The following is a 20495-nucleotide window of genomic DNA, read 5'->3' on the forward strand; positions in this document are numbered from 1 at the left end:
CCCTGAGAAGTCATATAATCTTTCAATACCTCCAAAAAACCAAGAGTTTAACGTATAAAGTAGGTGCCAACCTGCATTGGTAGATGAACTTCTTAAAAATGAGGTGCCTATGCCAACTAAATCATAGGTATGGTTTAAAAAAAAATGAGACTACATTTGGCTTCCTTCCTCTGTTGTGGTTATAAGATGGAATGGTCACTTCTTCCTATGGTTCATAACATCATTTTTACCACAGCAACTAGCTCCACCTTATTGGTCAGAATGATGTCCAAAAGAACAGTTCCCTTTATCACTTCCTCTACCTTATGAAAAATGAAAACATTAGCACAAGTTAAAAGTGTATTAATTAGTCTGCTTCTGGAAGAGAGGGAACTAAAGCCAATGGTCCGTATAGCTGGAGTCTCCCATCCTTTAATACCCACCCCAGGTCTGTGATGTATTCCTTACACTTGTCACCTCTTCACACGCTTTGGCTTATACTCCCAATCCTACTATCCCTATTTCTTCCTCCATTCATCCTTCTGAAAACTTGCTTTTTTTGTGTTGATTTTAATGTCACCTTCACTCCTGAGCACATTCTTCCCTTTGGCTTTATATGGAACCATCTCTTGTAACAAAGGTTAAAGAGAAGAAAAGGGTGACACCAACACATAAGTTGTGCGTCTGATGGTATAGTTCCACATCTCTGCAAAGAGAGGTAGACTCTTCTCTGGTGCCAACTTTGGTCACTGCAATTATACAGCATTCAGATTCATTTTTGTTCTTTCCATTTACATTGCAAGTTATTAATTATAGTTTCCCTCGTTCTATTTGCTTTATTTGGCAGCAGCCTTCCCAAGCTCTTCTGAATTCCTCATAATCATTTCTCATAGTATAATAACTTTCTACTAACATACCACATTTTGTTTAGTCACTACTCAGTTGATGGACATATACTTTTTTGTTGTTCTTTGCTACCATGAAAAAAGTTGCTATAAATATTTTGGTATATATGGGACTTTTCTTTTGCTTTTGACCTCCTTGGGTTATAGGGCCAGCAGTAAGATCTCTGGGTCAAAGGGTTTGGAAATTTCAGTCACTTTTTTTTTTTTAGCATAATTCCAAATTGCTTCCCAGAATGGCTGGCCCAATTCATAGCTACTCTAACAGTATATTAGTGTACCTATCTTTGTGTAGCTTGTTCAACATCATTCCCATCTTTTATCACCTTTGCCAAATTCCAGAAGGTGAAAAGTCTGACTTGTTTTTTGATATTAATTTGTTTTATGATAAATGATTTGGAGAGCTCTTTCATAGGTTTGATAGTTTGCAATTTCCCTCTCTGTTGATCCTATTGTGCTTTCCTATTTCTCACATGACAATGTCTTAGTTTCCCTACCTGTCCTCTTCAATGCATTCTCCACACAGGGGCCAAAATGAGGTTCCTAAAAGCACAGAACTGACCATGCCATTAACCTGCTCAAGAAACTCCAAGACTCTATTGCCTCTAAATATAAACTCCTTTCTTTGGCATTTAGAGCCTTTTACAATCTGGCCCCAACGTCTCCAGATTTATCACACATTATTACTCTTAATGTATTCTAAGTTCCAGTTAAATTCAATCTCCCATTTATGTTCTTTTGCACAGGCTGTTCCCCATGCCTAGATAACTCTCCCTCTTCCTCTTTACCTCAGAGCGTAACAGGTACCACCTCCTACAGGAAGGAGTAGGTTTGTGCTCTCCCCCAACAAAAGGATTTTGTTATCATACCATATATATTTTGCACTTAATTACCAGTGTACATGTTATTTCCTCCCAGTAGAATGTAAGTTCCTTGCAGGCAGGGACTTTTTTGTATTCCCGGCACCTAGCACCAGGCTTAGGAGACAGTGAGTCACTTATTAAATGCTTGTTGAACTGAATTGTTCCTCTTATTTGTTCTTTTTTAAATATGGTTATTTTTCCCAGAGATATACTCTAATCATGAGTCCCACCCAATCAAGTATTATTGATAGTTATGACATCAATTTTGCCTCATGTCGAATCACTAGTTTTCTTTTATTACTATTAATGTTTCTATATAGATACAAGACCATGCTTTTTATTGTTAGATTTTTTCTTGAGCATCTTATGAGTCAGATTTTTTTCAAATGCTTTATTAATTTCTGATTTACATCATTCATTTATGCCAGATTTTGAGTTACAAATTTTCTCCCCGTTTTTCCCCTACCCACCACCCCAAAATAGCAGTCCCACAGGATATCCCCTCCTCCAATCTGCTCTGTCCCATATCCCTTTCAACTTTTCCAGTGGATCTCTATGCCCCAGTGCCTGTATATCTTATTTCCCAATTACATGTAAAATAGTATTAATAATAGTATATATATATATTTGAGTATTTGATTTTAAAACTTTAAATTCCAGATTCATTCCCTTCCTCCCTTGTCACCCACCCTTACTGGGAAGATAAGCAGTTCAGTATAGGTTGTACATGTGTAGCTAATGCAAAACAATAACATAGTAGATAATTACAAAAGACTGACTATATTTCCCTCCCTCCTATCCTACCTCCCACTTGTTCTATTTTCTACTTTGACCCCATCCCTTTTCAAAAGTGGGTGCTTCCAACTTCCCTCCCCCCAGCCTGCCCTCCCTTCCATCATCCCCTTCCCCCTACTCTCCTGGAGGGTGAAATACCCTATTTAGTATGTATTTCATTCCCTCCTCAAGCCAAAATCAATGGGAATAAGGCTGACCCATTCCCTTTTGTCTTCCTATTCTTCCCCTCCATTGTAACCATTTTCCCTTGCCTCTTCTATATGAGATAGTTTACCCCATTCTGTCTCTCCCCATCTCCTCTCATTATATTCCTCGCACACCTCTTTATTTCACCTTTTAAGTATCATCCCTTCATGTTAAATTGGTCCTGTGCCCTCTATCTATGGAATGTTAATAGTTCAACTTGGATAAGTTCCTTATGATTTCTTTTCCCTGTTTACCTTCTCATGCTTCTCTTGCTTCTTGTATCTGAATGTTAAATTTTCTATTCAACTCTGTTTTTTTCAGCAAGAATGCTTGAAAGTCCTCTATTCCACTGTATGACCATATTTTCCTCTGAATCATGACACTCAGTTTTGCTGGGTAGGTGATTCTTGCTTTTAATCCTTGCTCCTTTGACCTCCGGAATATCATATTCCAAGCCCTTCAATCCCTCAATGTAGAAGCTGCCAGATCCTGGGTTATCCTGATTGTGTTTCCACAATATTAAAACTGTTTCTTCCTGGCTGCTTGTAATATCCTCTCCTTAATCTGGGAATTCCGGAACCTGCCTATAATATTCCTAGGAGTTTTCTTTCTGGGATCTTTTTCAGGAGGTGATCGGTGGATTCTTTCAACCTCTATTTTGCCCTCTGGTTCTAAAACATCAGGGCAGTTTTCTTTGAGAACTTCCTGGAGGATGATTTCTAGGTTCTTACTTTGATCATGGCTTTCAGGTAGTCCAATAATTTTTCAATTATCTCTCCTGGATCTATTTTCCAGGTCAGTGGTTTTTTCCATGAGATATTTCACATTGCCTTCTATTCTTTCATTTGTTTGGATCTGTTTAACAGCATCTTGATTTCTCATAAAGTCATTAGCTCCCATTTGCTCCAGTCTAATTCTGAAGCAATGATTCTCCTCAGTGAGCTTTTAAGATTCTTTTTCTATCTGCCAAATTCTGCTTTTTAAGGCATTCTTCTCCTCATCGCCTTTTTGAGCCTCTTTTGCCATTTGAGTTAGTCTATTTTTTAAGGTATGATTTCTTCAGTCAGGCTGTTGACTCTCATTTCGTAATTTTCTTGCATCGTTCTCATTTCTCTTTCCAATTTTTCCTCCACTTCTTTTATCTGCTTCTTAAGGTCCTCTATGACTTTTAACCAGCTCATACTGTCCTTTGAAGCTTTTGGTGCAGGAGTTCTGACTTTACTGTCTTCCTCCTGTTCCATACTTTGCTCCTTTTTGTCCCCAAAAACTAATGTTGGAATCTTCTGTCTGCTTTGTTTCCTTTTCCTGGTCATGTCGCCCCTCAGTCACTTGACCCCTGGGCTTTTTGCCACAGTAGGACTCTGCCACCACACAGGGGAGCTTTCGTCTCAAATGCTGGGATTTTCTCAGCTGCTGGAGGTATTAGATGGGTGCCCTCTCTGAGGTCTCCACACGCTCTGGCAAGCTGGACACACACCCTAGGACCTCCACCCTAGACTGCAATCCAGATCCAAGCAGGTTAAAGCAAGAGTGATTACCCCTCATACTGGTGCTTGGTCCCCCTACACTCTGCAGGCCAGGAGCTGAAGCTGCCACATGGTGCTGGCTGGCTGTGCCTGGTGGCTCAGCAGCTTCTCGCCCCAGGGACAAAAGCCACACACTCTCACTTACTGGGTCCCAAAGTCCAGACTGCACTGACCTCTCACTTTGTCCTTCGCATCTATGTGTTGATAAATCTGGAAACGGCCACAGCTGCTGCTGATCTGGAGTCCCTCCAGCTGGCTGTTGGTCAGGCCCGACCTGGGGCAAAAGCCTTGGCATGGAGCTGGGCTCAGCTCCCAGAGCGCTGCACTGGTCGATTCCTGCTGGCCTGCTGGGCTGTCCTCAGCGGAAGGTTAGCTTCTCTGTCATTTTGTGGGTTCTGCAGCTCCAAAGTTTGTTTAGAGTCCCCTTTTTACATGGATTGGGGAAGGTGGAAGCCGGAGCAGCGGGGAAGTCTTGCTTCTACTCTGCCATCTTGACTCCACCCCCCAGAATCATGAGTCAGATTTTCTACTGATATTCTGCTTATACCTGTTACTCTCTATAGTATCAGCTTGACATATGCAGGCAGTTTCCTCTCTTCTCCCTTTTAGTTTATAGCTCTAGTGCTCACAGTTTTAAGACCTTTGTCCTAGGCAAATACATTTCAACTGTATCTCATTAGGTACAATGTATTCTCAATGCTAAATCACTATAGCTTACTCTCTCATCATTTATCTGTATTCCTACCTCCTTTGATGGTGATGATAGGAATACTGAACAAAGTCATATTTGTGGCTTCATTTATCAAGGAAACTTATATGATCTTAAAAAATGCATGGGAGGTACCTTGTTGGAGAAAGGCCTTTAAAATATCATTTTGCTCTAAACCAAATGATCTTAGTAAAAATCATCTCTTTAGTATCTTCTATTCTCTACACATTTGTCCACTTTTTGACCCTGAAGATACACTCTATAAGACAAAATAATTTTTATAAACCTGCTTTTCCTTATCTCTCATTTTCATCAAGGATACTCTTGATTCATGCAGACCTTTGTCATAAAAATCTTCTAGAGATGAAAAAATTAGTCATATATGTTGATATTGTTTAATGGTCTAAATGGTTACTTTTTTTGGTAATAATGTCTATTTTTATTTTTTCACTCCTTTGGCATCTTGTTTGAGTTATTTTAAAAATCACTTCATGAAAGCCTTCAAATTTCTACCACCTCTAACATCAAATTCTTCTTTAATGTCCAGCAACTATTCTTGACTTCATATTTTTTGTCATTTCTATTTATTCATATACTACAAGTTCTGAAGGGCTGGATTCCAAATGTAGCAAATTTCAGTCATCAGTAATGAGAATAGATCACTATAGTCATGCTGGCAAACTGGTTCCATTTTGCATCTCTATAATCTTCTTTCCAGCTTCATCTATTAATTCTCTTGTGATGATCTGATTTAGTGGCTTGGTAATCTTTATAAACTCACTTTTCCCCTCTACTCGGTTTTTTGTTTTGTGAGGCAATAGCATTCTTTTAGTCTTGTGTCATCCTTTTCTATGATGAATTGCAAATGAGTTTATCCACTAATACTGCCCTTAGCTGCCATCTTTTCACTTGACAAGGAGATTAAATGTTTGTTGATAAAGGTACTTCCTAAACTTCTTGGTCTTCTTCATCATGGTGACTGTTTGACACTAGATAAACTTCTCTAAGAAACTGTGATATTTAAAGTCAGTGTCTTAAAACAAATTTTCAGAAAGAACTATTTGTCTGAATAAGTTAGATTGGAGGTATGGTGTCTTTGTATTATGCACTTTTGTGTGGTGTATGATAGCACCTTCATTAATTCTAGAATTAATTTATGTTGCCAGTCACACACAAAAAATCTTTTCAAACATTAGCATTTTCTTAGTGATGCTATATGACCATGAACGTGACATAATAGCTGTCTTCATGGATTCTGAACTCTGTCATCTGGCAGTGAAATTTGATTTATTCTGTTTTGTCCCAGAGTATAGAATTAATGACAGAAGCAACCTCTTAACAATTAAGAGCTGTCTACGAATGAAATATGCTGCCTGAGAGTGGGGAAAACAGGTGGGGAGAAGCACAGGGGCATTTTCCCTATGTAGAGATCTTTTTTCCCCTAAGACTAGGTATCTTCTTATCTTGCCTATGCTGGAAGTGCAACGGCCACCCATTGCCCTGATTCCATTGCTAATCAAAATGAAAGTTATGACCTGCTCCATTTCTGACCTGAGTCATTTTACCTTTTCATAGGCAGCCTTACTTCCAGGAGCTCAACATATTGGTACTGGACTTAGTGCAGGCGTTAGATCAGCGTTAGCCCTACTGCAGCCCATAACTCCTAAGCTCAAGTGATCTATCAGTTTCAGCTTCCTAGAAGTAGGAATGACAGACATGGAATGAATGCAAGAGAGGCGTCAGGGGTGGCTAGGTGGCATAGTGGGTAAAGTGCCGGCCCTGGAGTCGGGAGAACCCGAGTTCGGTTCCGGCCTGAGACACTTAACACCCACACAAAAATACTAGCCGTGTAACCTTGGGCGAGTTACTTAACCCCAATTGCCCTCCAAAAGGCAAAAAATAAAAATAAAAATAAAAAAAAAAGAGAGGCGTCAAAATTTGCAAGTCTCAGTGACTGGGAAAATGGTGTTGCTCTCAACAGGAACAGAGAAGTTTCTAATAGGTGAGAGTTTGTGGATGAAGATAAATAAGTGTTGTGTTGGGCATGGTGAGCTTGATATGTCTAAGGGACATCTAGGCTGAGAAGTCAAAAAGGCTACTGATGATAGCTGAGTTAGAACTCAGGCTAGGGCTGGATAAACTATTCTAGCAATTGTCAGAATAGAGATGATAAAATGAACTCATGGGAACTCATGAGTCATCAAGTAATATAATATAGAAGAAAAGAAGAGGCCCCAGGATGGTCTTTGTGGACACCCACAGTTAGTGGACAAGCCCTAGATGAAGATTCAACAAAGATTATTAAAGAGTGGTCATTACAGGCAGGAGGAGAAAAGGAAGATCAACAGTGTCAATAGTCAAGAATGACGAGGATGTGGCCAGAAGAGGAATCATGGGCAACTTTGGAAAGAGCAGTATCAATTGAATTATGAGGTCAGAAATCAGATTAAAGAGGGCTTAAAAGTGACAAGAGGAAGAAGAGGGACCTAGTGTAGAGAACATTCTCAAAAAGTTAAGACAAGAAGGGCAGATGAGAGATGAGGTAATAGCTGGAAGGGACAGTCAATAGACAAGGAATTAAGATTAGGAGAGTGGAAAATAATATATGGGAAAATCATCTAAAGAAGACAGGGTGAGATTACGGAAACATGTAAACACGTTTGCCTTTGGAAGAAGGGTCACTTCTTCAGTAGATATAGAAGTGGGAGAGAGTGGAGGAAGATGTCTAACAGAGATGAGATGAAGGCAAACAAGAGAGACTTTGAGGGAGTGGTGTCAATTTTTTCAGTGAAATGCGAGGCAAGGTCCTCATCTGAGAGGACTTGAGGAAGGGTGAAATGTTTGGGAATAGCTCTGTATTAAGTGAGAAAGCAAAATGATTAGAGAAGTTTAAAAGGAATATGGGCAGCTAAGTGGTGCAGTGGATAGTGTGGAGTCTGGAGTCAGGAAGACTCAACTCTTTGACCTCAAATGGGCCTCAGATACTAGATGTATGAACCTTGGAAGAGTCACTTAACCCTGTTTCCTCATATGTAAAATGAGCTGGAGAAGAATGGCAAACCACTCCAGTATCTCTGCCAAGATAACCCCAAATGGGGTCACCAAGAATCAGCCACAACTGAAAATGACTAAACACTTATTAGCCCTATGATCCTAGACAAGTCTCAGCCTTTTTTTTTCTTCTTCAGGACAGCTAGGTGGCATAGTGGAGAGAAGGTAGGGCCTGAAATCAGGAAGGGTTGAGTTCAAATCCGGCCCTCAGCCACTTACTAGCTGTATGACCCTGAGCAACTCACTTATCCTGATTTGCCTTAGTTTCCTCATCTGTAAAATGAACTGGAAAAGGAAATGGAAAACCACTCGATTATCTTTGCCAAGAAAATGAAGAGTTTCCACACAGTTGGAAATGACTGAAAATGACTAAACAACAACAAAAAGCATTTGTTGTAGTGAGGGTCCAGTTGAGGTTATGTAATATTAATCTGTAGTAAATGCAGTCCAGCAGGGTTTCTGTTAAATTTCTCTGACTTTGTTCAGCAGCATGTGAATAGGAAAATAGCAGTGATCAGTGAAAGAGATGTAAGGTTGTAGTTTGGCAAGGTACAACTGGTGACTGATGGTGACCAAGGAATTCATATGAAAAATAATATTTGTTGCTTTTGCTGAGTGATTTTTCCAGGTGTGCCCAACTCTCCGTGATCCTATTTGGCAAAGACACTGCAGTGCCTTGCCATTTCCTTCTCCAGATCATTTACAGATGAACTGAGGCAAACAGGGTTAAGTGACTTGCCCAGGGTCATAGAGCTAGTAAGTGTCAGACCATATTTGAACTCAGGTAAATGAGTCTTTCTGATTTCAGGTCCAGCATTCTATCCACTGTGCCACAATCACCAAGGGTCAATATAGGGAAGGGAGGACAGTGTTGCCAATGCAGGGCTGATGGCCTGGAAATAACTGAGAGGGATAGGGATTAGAGGTCTGGATGAAGACAAATACCAGGGTTGGGGTCATAAGAAAAAGTGAAAGACAGAATGGTGATTATAAAGAGACAAAAGTATTCTGGGGTTCATGAACATGGTAGATGAACACTTGTAGGTAATAGTAAGTTCAAAGATATAATTACCTCTGTTTGTAGCTGAAGTGGAATGAAATGATGGTCCATGGGCATTTACTAGACTGAGGAACTATCTAGATTGGCCAATAAATTTGAATAGTGTGAACCTCAGGGGAGGAAATGTTGCTGAGTGACAGTGATAGAGGAAGTCTGGAAGTGTTAATGGAAAGCAAGGAATATTCAGACTCTTCCACCAGTGAATTAGGGGACATGAGTGAAATTAATAATGGAAAGGGTAGACAGGAGGCATCAGGAGGAAGCCATGTCTCAGTGAGTGCTGAAAGATGGAAAAAGAAAGGAAAATGTTTAAGATGAAAGCATGTTGGGGGCGACTAGGTGGCACAGTAAGTAAAGCACCGGCCCCGGAGTCAGGAGGACCCAAGTTCGGTTCTGCCCTCAGACACTTAACACCCACACAAAAAAAACTAGCCGTGTAACCTTGGGCAAATTACTTAACCCCAACTGCCCTCCAAAAGACAAAAAAAAAAAAAGATGAAAGCATGTTTCTTAACTATGGAGCAGGCATTCCAGATTGCACAGTGTGAGTGGTAGGCAGATCTGAAGGTAAACATGGTGGGGAGGGGAAGAGGAGAATAACTGAGTAGGAAGGGAAGGAACAGGTGGTAGGAAATGAGGCTTGTATTTTAGCAGCCAGGGTTCAGAATCACCAGGATGAGGATGAAGGGAGAGTACATGCTAATCATTAAAGAATGAATTCTGGCAAAACTGGAAAGAGGTCTGTTGAAGGAGACAGGTAAACAGACTTCAAGATCTTTCCTCAAGATCCAAACTCATAGCATGTTGTATCCTCTATGGCCCAGGATGCCTGTTGCAAGTAGAAATGGACAAAGGTATCACCTGAAAGACTCCAGCAAGGAAGCAGGAACTATAGTTCAAACTGGATAAAGTTCAAAAAGGGCCTCTAGAGCCTTCAGAGAAAAGTCTCTGAGGCAAGAAAGTCACTGTTTGGGTGGCCTGGATCAGGAGCTGACTCAGGGCTCTTGGCAGTCTCCACAGCTAAGAGGCCAGAGGCAGGAGGCCTAGATTAGGGCTTGAAGCACAGCTCCCTAGGAAGACCCTCAGTCAAAGACAGAGGCCAGAGGTTCGGGTTGATGCAGGGGCTCCTGTTAAGTCTTTTCCCCTCTTTTCCACTGTTTCAAATCTTACCCATGTTTCCAGGCTCAAGTCTAGTTCTTAGCTCCTTTTTGAAACCTTCTCCAACTAACTGAGTTCTATCTAACTCAAGATGATTTCCCCTTTTCTCAACTCCTACAACCCTGTCTATTATCCCTTAATTGTATATTGTCTCTTGCTGTTAATCAATAATCCTTACCCAGTCTTCTTTCCAATTCAATCAAAAATTTCTTAAAGAGATCACATAGATCAAAATCAAATTAGCAAATATTAAGCACATACTAAGGGCAGAACACTGTGGCAGGCTTTGAATAGAAATAAAGTTTAGATGGGGGCAAATAAAAATGTGAATTTACCCACTATCAATTCATGGTAAGTGCATTAGCTAGGCCTTTAATGTTACTTAATAACTTTTTCCTCTGTCATTATTGACTTTCCCTCATTTAGAGCAAATGAGACAGTGTCACTGTGATATAATTTGCTGAAACTAAGAACATCTGAACGAAACTCTCTCAACTTTTTTCCTCCAAATCTCACCTTCTCAGCGTCAAACTTTGTTCTTCACTCCAGTCTCAGATGAAGTTATCTCTTGTTAGAGGTAATCTCCCCTATATGTAGCCCTTGATCCCAAGCCTTCCTGTCCTTCTGAACATCTTTCAAAACCAAGCACAGCCTCCATCTCACACGTCTTCAGTCTTCATCTCTCCACCAGCTCTTTCTCAACTGCCCACAAATGTACTCAAGTCATCCCTTCTACCCTTCCTTTCCACTCCCACCATTCCATTATCTCCTTCCCCATGCACCCCCACTCACTCCAATCCATTGGTTGCTCCATCCCAACAACCTATTTAGAAGGTTATTTACACCCAACTTCTCTGTTTCCTCCTCACCCACTCTTTTTTTGCCAGTCCACTCTTTCCCTCCCCACTAACACTTTTCAAAGATCAACAATAATCTAATATGGCCATTTTCTTTTCAGTCCTTATGTTTCTTGACTTTTTCATAGTATCTTACACTTACCTCCTGGATAAACATTGCTTTGGATTTAGAAATTATACATTTTTCTAATTCTCTTATTTCTAATTGCTCATCCACGCCTTTTACCAGGCCCTTATTCTCTTCCCAATACCTTAAAATGGATGTTGCAGAGATTTTATTCTTGGACTACTTCTCTTCCTTGGTAACCTACTTACTCTTTAGGTCTCAACTACTATCTCTCTGCAGATGTCTCCCAGATCTATATCTACAGTTCTAACTTATCCAGAGCTCCATCACCACCTAAAATTTTCAACAACTCAACATGTTCAAAACTGAGATTATCTTTCTCTCCCATCTCTCCCAACATTAAAAGCCTAGAACTCACTGTCAGTGATAACACCATTCACTCACCCTCCAATGTTTGAGATCTCAATGTTGCCATTAATTTTTTCCTCTCTACAACCAGTGACCAAGTCTTATTGATTCTACCTCTAGTTCCCTCCTCTTTATTCCCACTGCTACTATATTAGTAGAAATTCTCACTGCCTACTGCTTGTATTATTACAAGCGCCTTCTCACAGCTCTTTTACCTCTAGCCTTTCTCCTCCAATCTATTATTCATTCGATTGCAATCTTCATCATACACAAATTTTATTATGTCACTTTCTTGATTAAAAATTTCCAGTGGTTTCTTATTACCTACCAAGTTCAAGCTGTTAGCTGGCATTCAGTCAGTCCATAATCTACTGCTAACCTGGTGGTCTTTCCAGTCTTATTATGCACTATTTTCTCCTACTTAGTCTATCTTACAGTCAACTAGATTGCTGTCCCTACTAACCATGCCATGCATTTTCCTGTTTCTTTGCTTTTGCTCACTCAGCTCCGTATCTGGACTAAGCTGCCCTCCACCTGCCTGTTAAAAATCTTGCCTATCCTTTAAAGCTAATATTAATTAGCTCTTCCACAAAGCCTTCTCTGATCACTCCAGTGAGCAATTAAGTAATGACCTTCCTTTCAGTGGGATCTCACAATCCAGGTCATTTTGTAGCTCTCTAAGGTACTTTTTGTGTGCTATTTTATTAGTTATCTGTTTGTATGTGTCACTCCCTACTAGACCATGAGCTCTAATAGGGCTTTCATCCTTATCTACACTTCGTATCAACATACAAGTCATTGAATAAATGTTTGGTGAACGAAAATGTCCTAGATAGGGTACAAGGCAACACTACATTTCTTTATAATGCTTTCCCCCTAAGCAAGATTGCAAGGCCCTCCATGCTTCAGAAAAAATAATTTCTTACTCATTTCTTTCAAAAAAGGAGTCCAGAAAGTCAAGGTAAGAAGGATGTCATCTTCAAAGTCCACATCCCCATGTGGATCAATCATGCCCTCCCCTCTCTAACCCACATTTCTGGTCTTCAAAACCTAGCTCAACACTCCTCCAGAAAATCTTCTAGGATTGACCTCACTGCACATTCTTATAATAGGAACACCTTAGTCCCCCATGTCTTCAATTTGCACAATATTAACATGTACTCAGAATCAGAATTAGAAGAGAACTCCGAGGCCCCCTGATCCAGTCTGTACCTGAATAGGAATCCCCTCTAATAACATCCTCCAAAAGTGGTTATCTAGTCTCCATATGAAGACCTACAGTGATAGAGAACTCAGTAATTACAGAGGCAACCCATTTCACTTTTGGACAGCTCTAATTATCAGGAAGTTTTTCTTTGTATGCAAATAATTTCTCTACCTCTGAACCTTGTACCCACTGTTTCCAATTCTGCCCTCCAGGACCAAGCAGAAAAAATATCATCCTTCTTTCACATGACAGGTTTACAAATATTTGAAGGTAATTATCATGCTCTCTCTCTTAAGTCTTCTCAAGACTAAATATTCACAATTCTATTAATTGATGCCGTGTCAAATATCATGGTCTTTAGTTATCTCATCACCCATAATGGTTGCCCACTCTCCTCTGGATGCTTTTGAAGTTTGGTAATGTGCTTCCTAAACTACAGCACTTACAACCAAACAAAACATTCCAGATGCGATCTGAATATGGGCAGAATATGGTGGGATTCTGGACACTATAATTACATAAATGTAGTCTGTGACAGTGCTAGTTTGGGCTGACGTTACACTTGCTGATTTATACTGACCTTTTAAGTCTACTAACCTCCCACATATTCTTCATGTCAAATTTTGCATCCCTAAAGCCTATTACTGTGCATGGCCTATAATAAAGGCTTTGTAAATGCTTGTTAATTGACAGACACCCTTCCTCCATTCTGTACTTTGATTAAAAAAATCAATTCCACAAGTACAGGATTTTGAATTTGTCAGATTTAACTCACTTTTTTACCCTCTTTAGTTTGATTTCATTTTTGAAAACTTTTTTAGAGAAAAAGGTTTTCAGAAACTGTTGGAAGCACACTAACTTGTATACAAGACCTAAAATTACTGAATTGAGGCTGAAATACTATATTTTTATACTATCAGAGACACTATTTAGATCTTTTGGAATTCCAATTCTATCATGACATCTTTATTCCCAGTTTGATGTCATCTGGAAATTCTATAAATAGCCTATTGATGCCTTCACCCAAGTCATTGATTAAAAAGGTTGACTAGCATAGGTCTAAGTGATGGGGCACTTGGGATATATGTTTGTAACATCAATTTGTAATACCACTTTGTAACATCAGTCTGTAAAACCAGTTTGTAAAACCACACTTCACTCCCCCCCCCCAGCTTCAGAGCATTAACTCTGCCCAGCAACAGCTCATGAATTGTTTATCTCAGCTTGGAACAATAACAAGCTATGAATCCTTCACAAAAGTATCTATAAACATTCCAGCTTAGGCAACTATTATCTCCCCCTTGTATAGTGTCCCGCTGCCCACATGAATCCTTCGGTACCCTATCTCTAGGTTGACTCTTTGGCTGCCTCCATGAATCCTTCAGGACCCTATCTCTGGGTTAACTCCTTAGCCTATTATCCACACACTGAGTCTCCATTAGCCTTGGTTCCCAGACATCAATCCTGTCAAACATGACACTGATGGGTGGCAGACTGGGCACTTCTCAATCAGCCCTTGACTGCTAGCTGACTTAATGACTTAATTGAAATGAATGTTTCAAGCCTAAAACCACACCTCCAGGTAACGCCCCCTTGGGCTTTTTCCCAATGAATTATGGGCAATACGCCTCCACAGTTACATTAAAAATGCATGTTCTTTTAAACACTGGCCCCACCTTAACTCCTCCCTAATCCCACCCTTAATCACCTAGTTAGCATAATTGGCACGGGTTCTACTATGGATTACCCTAAAAAAACCTTAATTCTACCCCTCTAAGGTTGCAGGTCCCTAAAGGACTCTTGCCCGATGTACAGCCTAACAATTAACTTGCAGGCCCCCTAAGGACCTTTGCCTGCTGTAAAGCGTACAATAAACTTTTACAACTCTGACTCCAAGTTGGCTTGGGCTGAATTCTTTCCAGACTGAATCTCAGGCTTTCTGGTCTTAAGATAAGATCAGAGTTCCTGCTGAACCATCCCTCATCATAAGCATCTATTTATCCCCTGTAGATTCCACTAGACACCTCCCTCCATGATGACATTTCATTACTCACTACTCTTTCAACGTCATCAGTTACAGTTACAATTCCATCTAATTTGACATCTATCTCTCATCTTTCCATTTTGTCCACAAGGATAGCTTTTCAAATGCCTTGCTAAAATACAGGCATTCCCCTGACCTAATACCTGAGTCTAATACATCTGTCAAAAAAACCCAAAACAAACCGTTATTTTGTCTTGACCTGTTCTTCTTGAACCCATGAAGCCTCCCAGTTTTCACTTCCTTTTCTTACTTCTTAGAGCTAATTGCTTTGGTCTTGGGTATGTATTCTAGATCCCCAAATATAAGGCCCTTGATTGTAGTTTGCTACTTATTTGTATTGGGTTCCCAATAGCACTTCCACAGTCACTTGATCTTATTATGATCATTATGGAAGTAAATAGCAAATTACATTTAATGACAAAGAAGCTTTTAAATAGCATGAGGATGTTTATAGTAAGCCTAAAATTACATCAGTTTACTGTGAAGCACTTACATTATTGTTGTGAAGATACTCAATTGCTCGAAGGATCTGGAAGAGGTATTTTCTTAGTCGTTTACTCTCAAGTCCATGACAATAATGCTGTAACTCATCTAAAACTGTGTGATCAATAAATTCAAATACCAAATGAATTTTCTTTTTCTGTCTAAAAACTTCAATCAGATTGACCAGGTTTTCATGATGAAATTGCTATTAACAAAAGAAAAAAAGGTTTTCAGAAATTATTCCAAGCACCATAACTTGTATAGAAGCCGTACACAATACTAAATCAAAGTTAAAATATTATCACTTTTCCTCTAGTATTTCAACTTCAGAGTCATAAATTAAATAGGGAATTTTGGTGCACTGGAGAATCTTTTTTAATTGATGGCAATATCTCCTTGTTAATATAATCCGTTAAGTTTTTCACATCTGCTTTTTCCAAGATAAACTGGTCAGAAGTAAGCTGATGTTGATATTTGGTAAAGTGTTAAGAGTATTAATGTCAACTTGTAAGTTCTACTTGTAAGTCAATCCAACGTCATTACTAAGTGGTGGTAAATAAAAACTTTTATATCAGTAGAACTTTGAAATTTTTTTAGAGCTTACAATTTTAAAGTGATTTCAATGACATAGTAGAGGTTAAAAAAACAATTAACTGTACTGCATGGTGCCTATATGGCATAGAACCACCAGTTATTGTAACCTCACTTAGACACTAGATCCTGAACACTAAAAAACAATGGAAGTATTAGGTAGTCAGCCAAAAAACAAAAAAAACTACCAATATACAAAAATTATTTTAAAATGCCTACAAACTTCTCAGAAGAAATTTTTATTTTAGATGTGTATACATAACTTAAACATAACTGTAGGGACTCAATGGGAATTTGTGAAGCTACCTATGGTGGTACACTGCCATAAATTCACATGACCCAATTAAATATGCAAAATAGTTTCTCTGATAGGAACCATTTTGATTTTTTACCAAGATTCCTCAAAATCATCTTTCACTATTAAATTTATTTGGGGCATCAAAAATATTCTCTCTCAAATCTGTTTAGAAAGCAAAAATAAGGATAATTCATTTAATGCTCAGTTATCTGAGATAACAATATATTTCAACTCAACTCATATACTCAAGGACTTATTCTTACTGAGGTAAAAGTTACTGAGCTAATCAGTAATTTCCCTAATCTTCACATTACAGCAAATATTTTATTGTTTCCAGCACTAAAATACAGTAAGTCTATTTTCTTTTGACCAACAATAAATACTATCTTTAAGTATAAACCCTAAATTACAGTAGTAAGTTGAAATACCAATTCTTATAAGGAAAAAAATATATGTGGCAATATTGTCCCAATTTTACCAAAACTCTTAACTCTAGTTGAATTTTAATGTTACATTTATTAGATTATAAAACATTTCAAGGTAAAATATTTATTCCAAGGGGCACGTGGATTTTTAAAAAACAATAAATTGGGGTCTTATGTAATTTCACTCTTTTCAGTACATTTAATATGACTAAAAGATAAGCATTTCAAAAATCTCTTTAAAGTTTTTTTTTTTTTAATTTCTTATCACAATTCCCAAGTTGGTAAGATCTGGCATCATAAGGATAGTGGTAAAAAAAGAATTACTTCTGATCACTACAACATAAATCACTAAACCAAAAGAATAATATAGTTTCCAGGTCGGTTTTTATTGTACCAGGTGGCCTAAAAGTCTGAGTGCAATTTTATGCTATGAGTTTAAAACCATAGTCAGCCTTCTGGCCACTCTATGTAAAAGACAAAGGTAATAAAAACAAGGGTGTTTTAAAGAGGAGATAGATATCCAAGTGGATTACCCAGAGCAAGTGCTCAAATTTTCTCTAAACATTACAATGAAATAACAAACATGCCCAACTTCCTTTTTTCATTCTAGTTCTATTACTATTTTTTTTCTGTAGATGGTAGTTGCACTCCATAAAAACATGCCCACTAATAACATTTCAAAGAGCTTTTATAGAAGTTATTATATCTCTTCACAGAAACTAGGTTTAGTTCAAATTATCAGAGTGAGTTGATTCTTAAATAAAAATCCTATCTAGATCAAAATATAAAGCACTCTAACATTCAATGACATCACAGTGAAGTCATGCTAGAAATAAGCAAATCAAATATAACACATTTGAGGTGTCTCAAAATAATATTTTTATTTAAAAGTCCTAACATTCATGCACTTTTTCACAAATGCCTTCAGTCTTGTGACAAATTGGTCATTTTTTCCCAAATGACTAAACAGAAAAAATGACGAGCCACAATGCCCCAAAGAGAAGAAACAAAAGCACTTTCTTTGGGAAGAGTTCTATTTCTAAGTACGAGAGCAATTAGGACTATTTCCACCAAGAGCAGACAGTTTTGATTTAGCACATATCACAATCACAAAAGTGGTCTTAAAACTATATAAAGCGCACTGGCCCCCCCAGAGTCAGGAGGACCCAAGCTCGGTTCTGGCCTCAGACACTTAACACCCACACACAAAAAAACTAGCTGTGTAACCTTGGGCAAGTTACTTAACCCCAATTGCCCTCCAAAAGGCAAAATATATATACTAAAAAATCTTTGGATCACAAAGTTTAAATGACTTTCCCGGAGTCATATTGCTAGTTTCAGTGCTAGGATCTGAACCTAGATCTTTCTGACTTTTGACTACAAGTACAGCACTTTATGCTGCCTCTTGTATTCTCAACAAAATGATACCAACTATTCCCCTTTTCATTGTTTAGAATAAGGGCAGAAAATACCCGTATTTTTCTTCTTAAAAAACTGGTAATATCTAATATAGATCCACATACTTGCGGGGAAAAAATGGCAAAACACTCCAGTATCTTTGCCAAGAAAACCCTAAATGGGGTCACAAAGAATTGGCATGACTAAAAAACAATGTAGATCCACAAAAGGCAAAAATGTTATTTTTGCATTAAAGAAAAAACTGCCTCCCTAATAGGTGATCACTATCTAGGTCCTATATGTAGCTCAAATTAAAATAAGTATCTAGACAACTATATTCCTAAAATGTTTTACAAAGAAAAGCACTACCTTTTTTTTTTTTTTTGCTTTTTGGGGGGCAATTGGGGTTAAGTGACTTGCCCAATGTCACACTGCTAGTTTTTGTGTTAAGTGCCTGAGGTCACATTTGAACTCGGGTCCTCCTGACTCCAGGGCCCATGCTCTATTATTCATTGAGCCACCTAGCCAAACCAGCACTACCTTCTAAACAAAACTCAGGGAGTTTTGCTTCACCCTTCCACTTCATATCCCAGTAAATGAAATATATGCATAAGTACTTTAAGTATTACATGTGGTCAAGATTCTTATACTACAATTAGGCTCTTCTCTCATCTTAATTTTTTCTTCAATGTTTGCATGATTTTATGATTTCAAAGAACATTTCTATGTAGATCTGTGTCTCTTCCCATCTTGAAACTGGATAAGGAAACTTCAAATACAAGGAGTCTAAAACTGAACTCATTTTCCCCCTCAAACGAGTTGTTCCTATACAGTAGTGATGCCACAATCCACCTAGTCACTTGGGTGGACTTGGGCATGGGGAAGGGGGAATAAAGGCAGAAGATCTGGATTAGACTCTGTCTTTGCCTCCTAGTAGGACTTTGGTGAAAGCCTCTAAAGCTTGTTTCCTCTTCTCTAAAATAGTGACACATGCACTACCTAAGGAATGGAAAGCACTTTTTAAAAGCTTTAAGAAATGCAAACAATTCTCTTTGGCAGTCATCAAGTCTAGTTAAATTCTTCGGAGCCCATTATTTCATATGTTTTTATCCCTACTCAAAGAACCTTAGCATGAAATTTCAAGGTCCTCCACAATCTGGCCTCACACTACTATCTTTTCTTACTTACCTACAGAAAATGATCTACCTTCTATAACTTCCTACCTCCCTATCTTCTCTCTTCTGGTTACCCTGGTCTGTACTCATCTAAATCCTATCCAACCTGTAACATCCAACTCAAATTAACTAAATGAACCTTTCCCAAACCATAGGATTCCTAAGAGTCAGTTCCTATAGCACAGTGTTTGTACAATTCATTTGACCTTTACACTTTATTAACCTGAATTGATTTTTTATCTATATAAACATAATATTTAAATAATATATAATAAATAAAACATGTCTCCTTTAACTGGAAGTTCCTGGAGAACAGGGCCTGTTTTTGTGGACAAAGACGTGGCACTTTCAATTGCTTAATCTGAATGATTTTTTTTTAATGAAATAGGCTTTCAAAACTTGAATTTTTGCGAATGCATATGTAACACGTGTTGTCATTTCAAAATACCTGCTTTCTAAAACTTCTCTATCGCTTTTCCCATAAATCATAAAAGGTAAACAATAAAATTTATGACACCTCCTTTTTCTCCTAGTGTAGAACAGGTGTCTACACATATATAAATAGTATGTAATTTATTTAAATATCCTAATAAGGACACCACTTTTATTTCCTAGTCATTCTCTTGACTTACATAGCAAGTAAGGCAAAATAAGCAAACCTTCAGAAACTTTATTTCTCTCATTGCAATTTTGTTGACAGATTTTTCGGGTTTTTCGTAAAATATCTTAATGGCCACTATCTGCCCAGTATCCTTATGTTTACACTTCATGACTGCTCCGTAACTCCCCTCTCCCACTTTTCCAAGGATTTCATACATCTCCATTGCCAAGGCAGGTTTCTGGTTCTTCTGGGAAATAAAAGGGGGGAGACACGTGTTTATGCTTGAATTGGCTCCAGACTGGACGTCTATTTCTAGAACAGATCCATCTGCACCTGAAGTCATCCCTACAGAACTAAACAGAGGATTTCATTGAGAAACCTGCGCACATCTGGTCCCAGCATACAGCCCAGTGCAGCTCTTCCCGCCTTCCCCGCCTTTCTGCTTCCCTCCCGGGGCGCTCCTCCTAACCTCGTGGCTGGTCCCTGACTGTACTTTCCCCTCACGCTCTGGGCCCCCACACACCGTCGGTCCTAACGCCCTCTCGGACCTTCCCCGGCCGCTCCCACCGCGCAGGCCCGTCCAGGCCTCGGCTTAGGGCAAGGCCCATCTCCTCCGCACCTGCGGGGCGCGCTCCCTCACCAACCCGCAGGAAGAGCCCCCATCACCGTCCCCACCCCCTCCAGACGCTCCCGGGAGCCTCAGTCCCCTCAC

At 39.0% G+C, this 20495-nt stretch overlaps 1 protein-coding gene across 6 annotated transcripts in view; it reads right to left on the bottom strand.

Moving 5' to 3' along the window:
* Positions 1-20495, bottom strand: part of CDKL3 (cyclin dependent kinase like 3) — a 90517-nt gene that overhangs the window by 50115 nt on the left and 19907 nt on the right. For 2 of the 6 annotated variants that reach the window (XM_069091842.1, XM_069091837.1), the window contains exons 2-3: positions 19842-20128; positions 15306-15500 (exon numbers count right to left, since the gene is read on the bottom strand). The exons of 2 other annotated variants lie outside the window; for them this stretch is intronic. In XM_069091842.1, the coding sequence (XP_068947943.1) occupies positions 15306-15500; positions 19842-20128 (482 nt within the window). Of the gene's footprint in view, positions 1-15305; positions 15501-19841; positions 20137-20495 lie in introns of all 6 variants that reach the window. 2 more of the 6 variants (XM_069091839.1, XM_069091838.1) reach the window with 2 other exon arrangements.

This window comes from Petaurus breviceps, unplaced genomic scaffold, assembly GCF_028583685.1.
Source record: "Petaurus breviceps papuanus isolate PSGF00001 unplaced genomic scaffold, PetGlider_PUasm1.0 189, whole genome shotgun sequence".
NCBI lineage: Eukaryota > Metazoa > Chordata > Mammalia > Diprotodontia > Petauridae > Petaurus > Petaurus breviceps.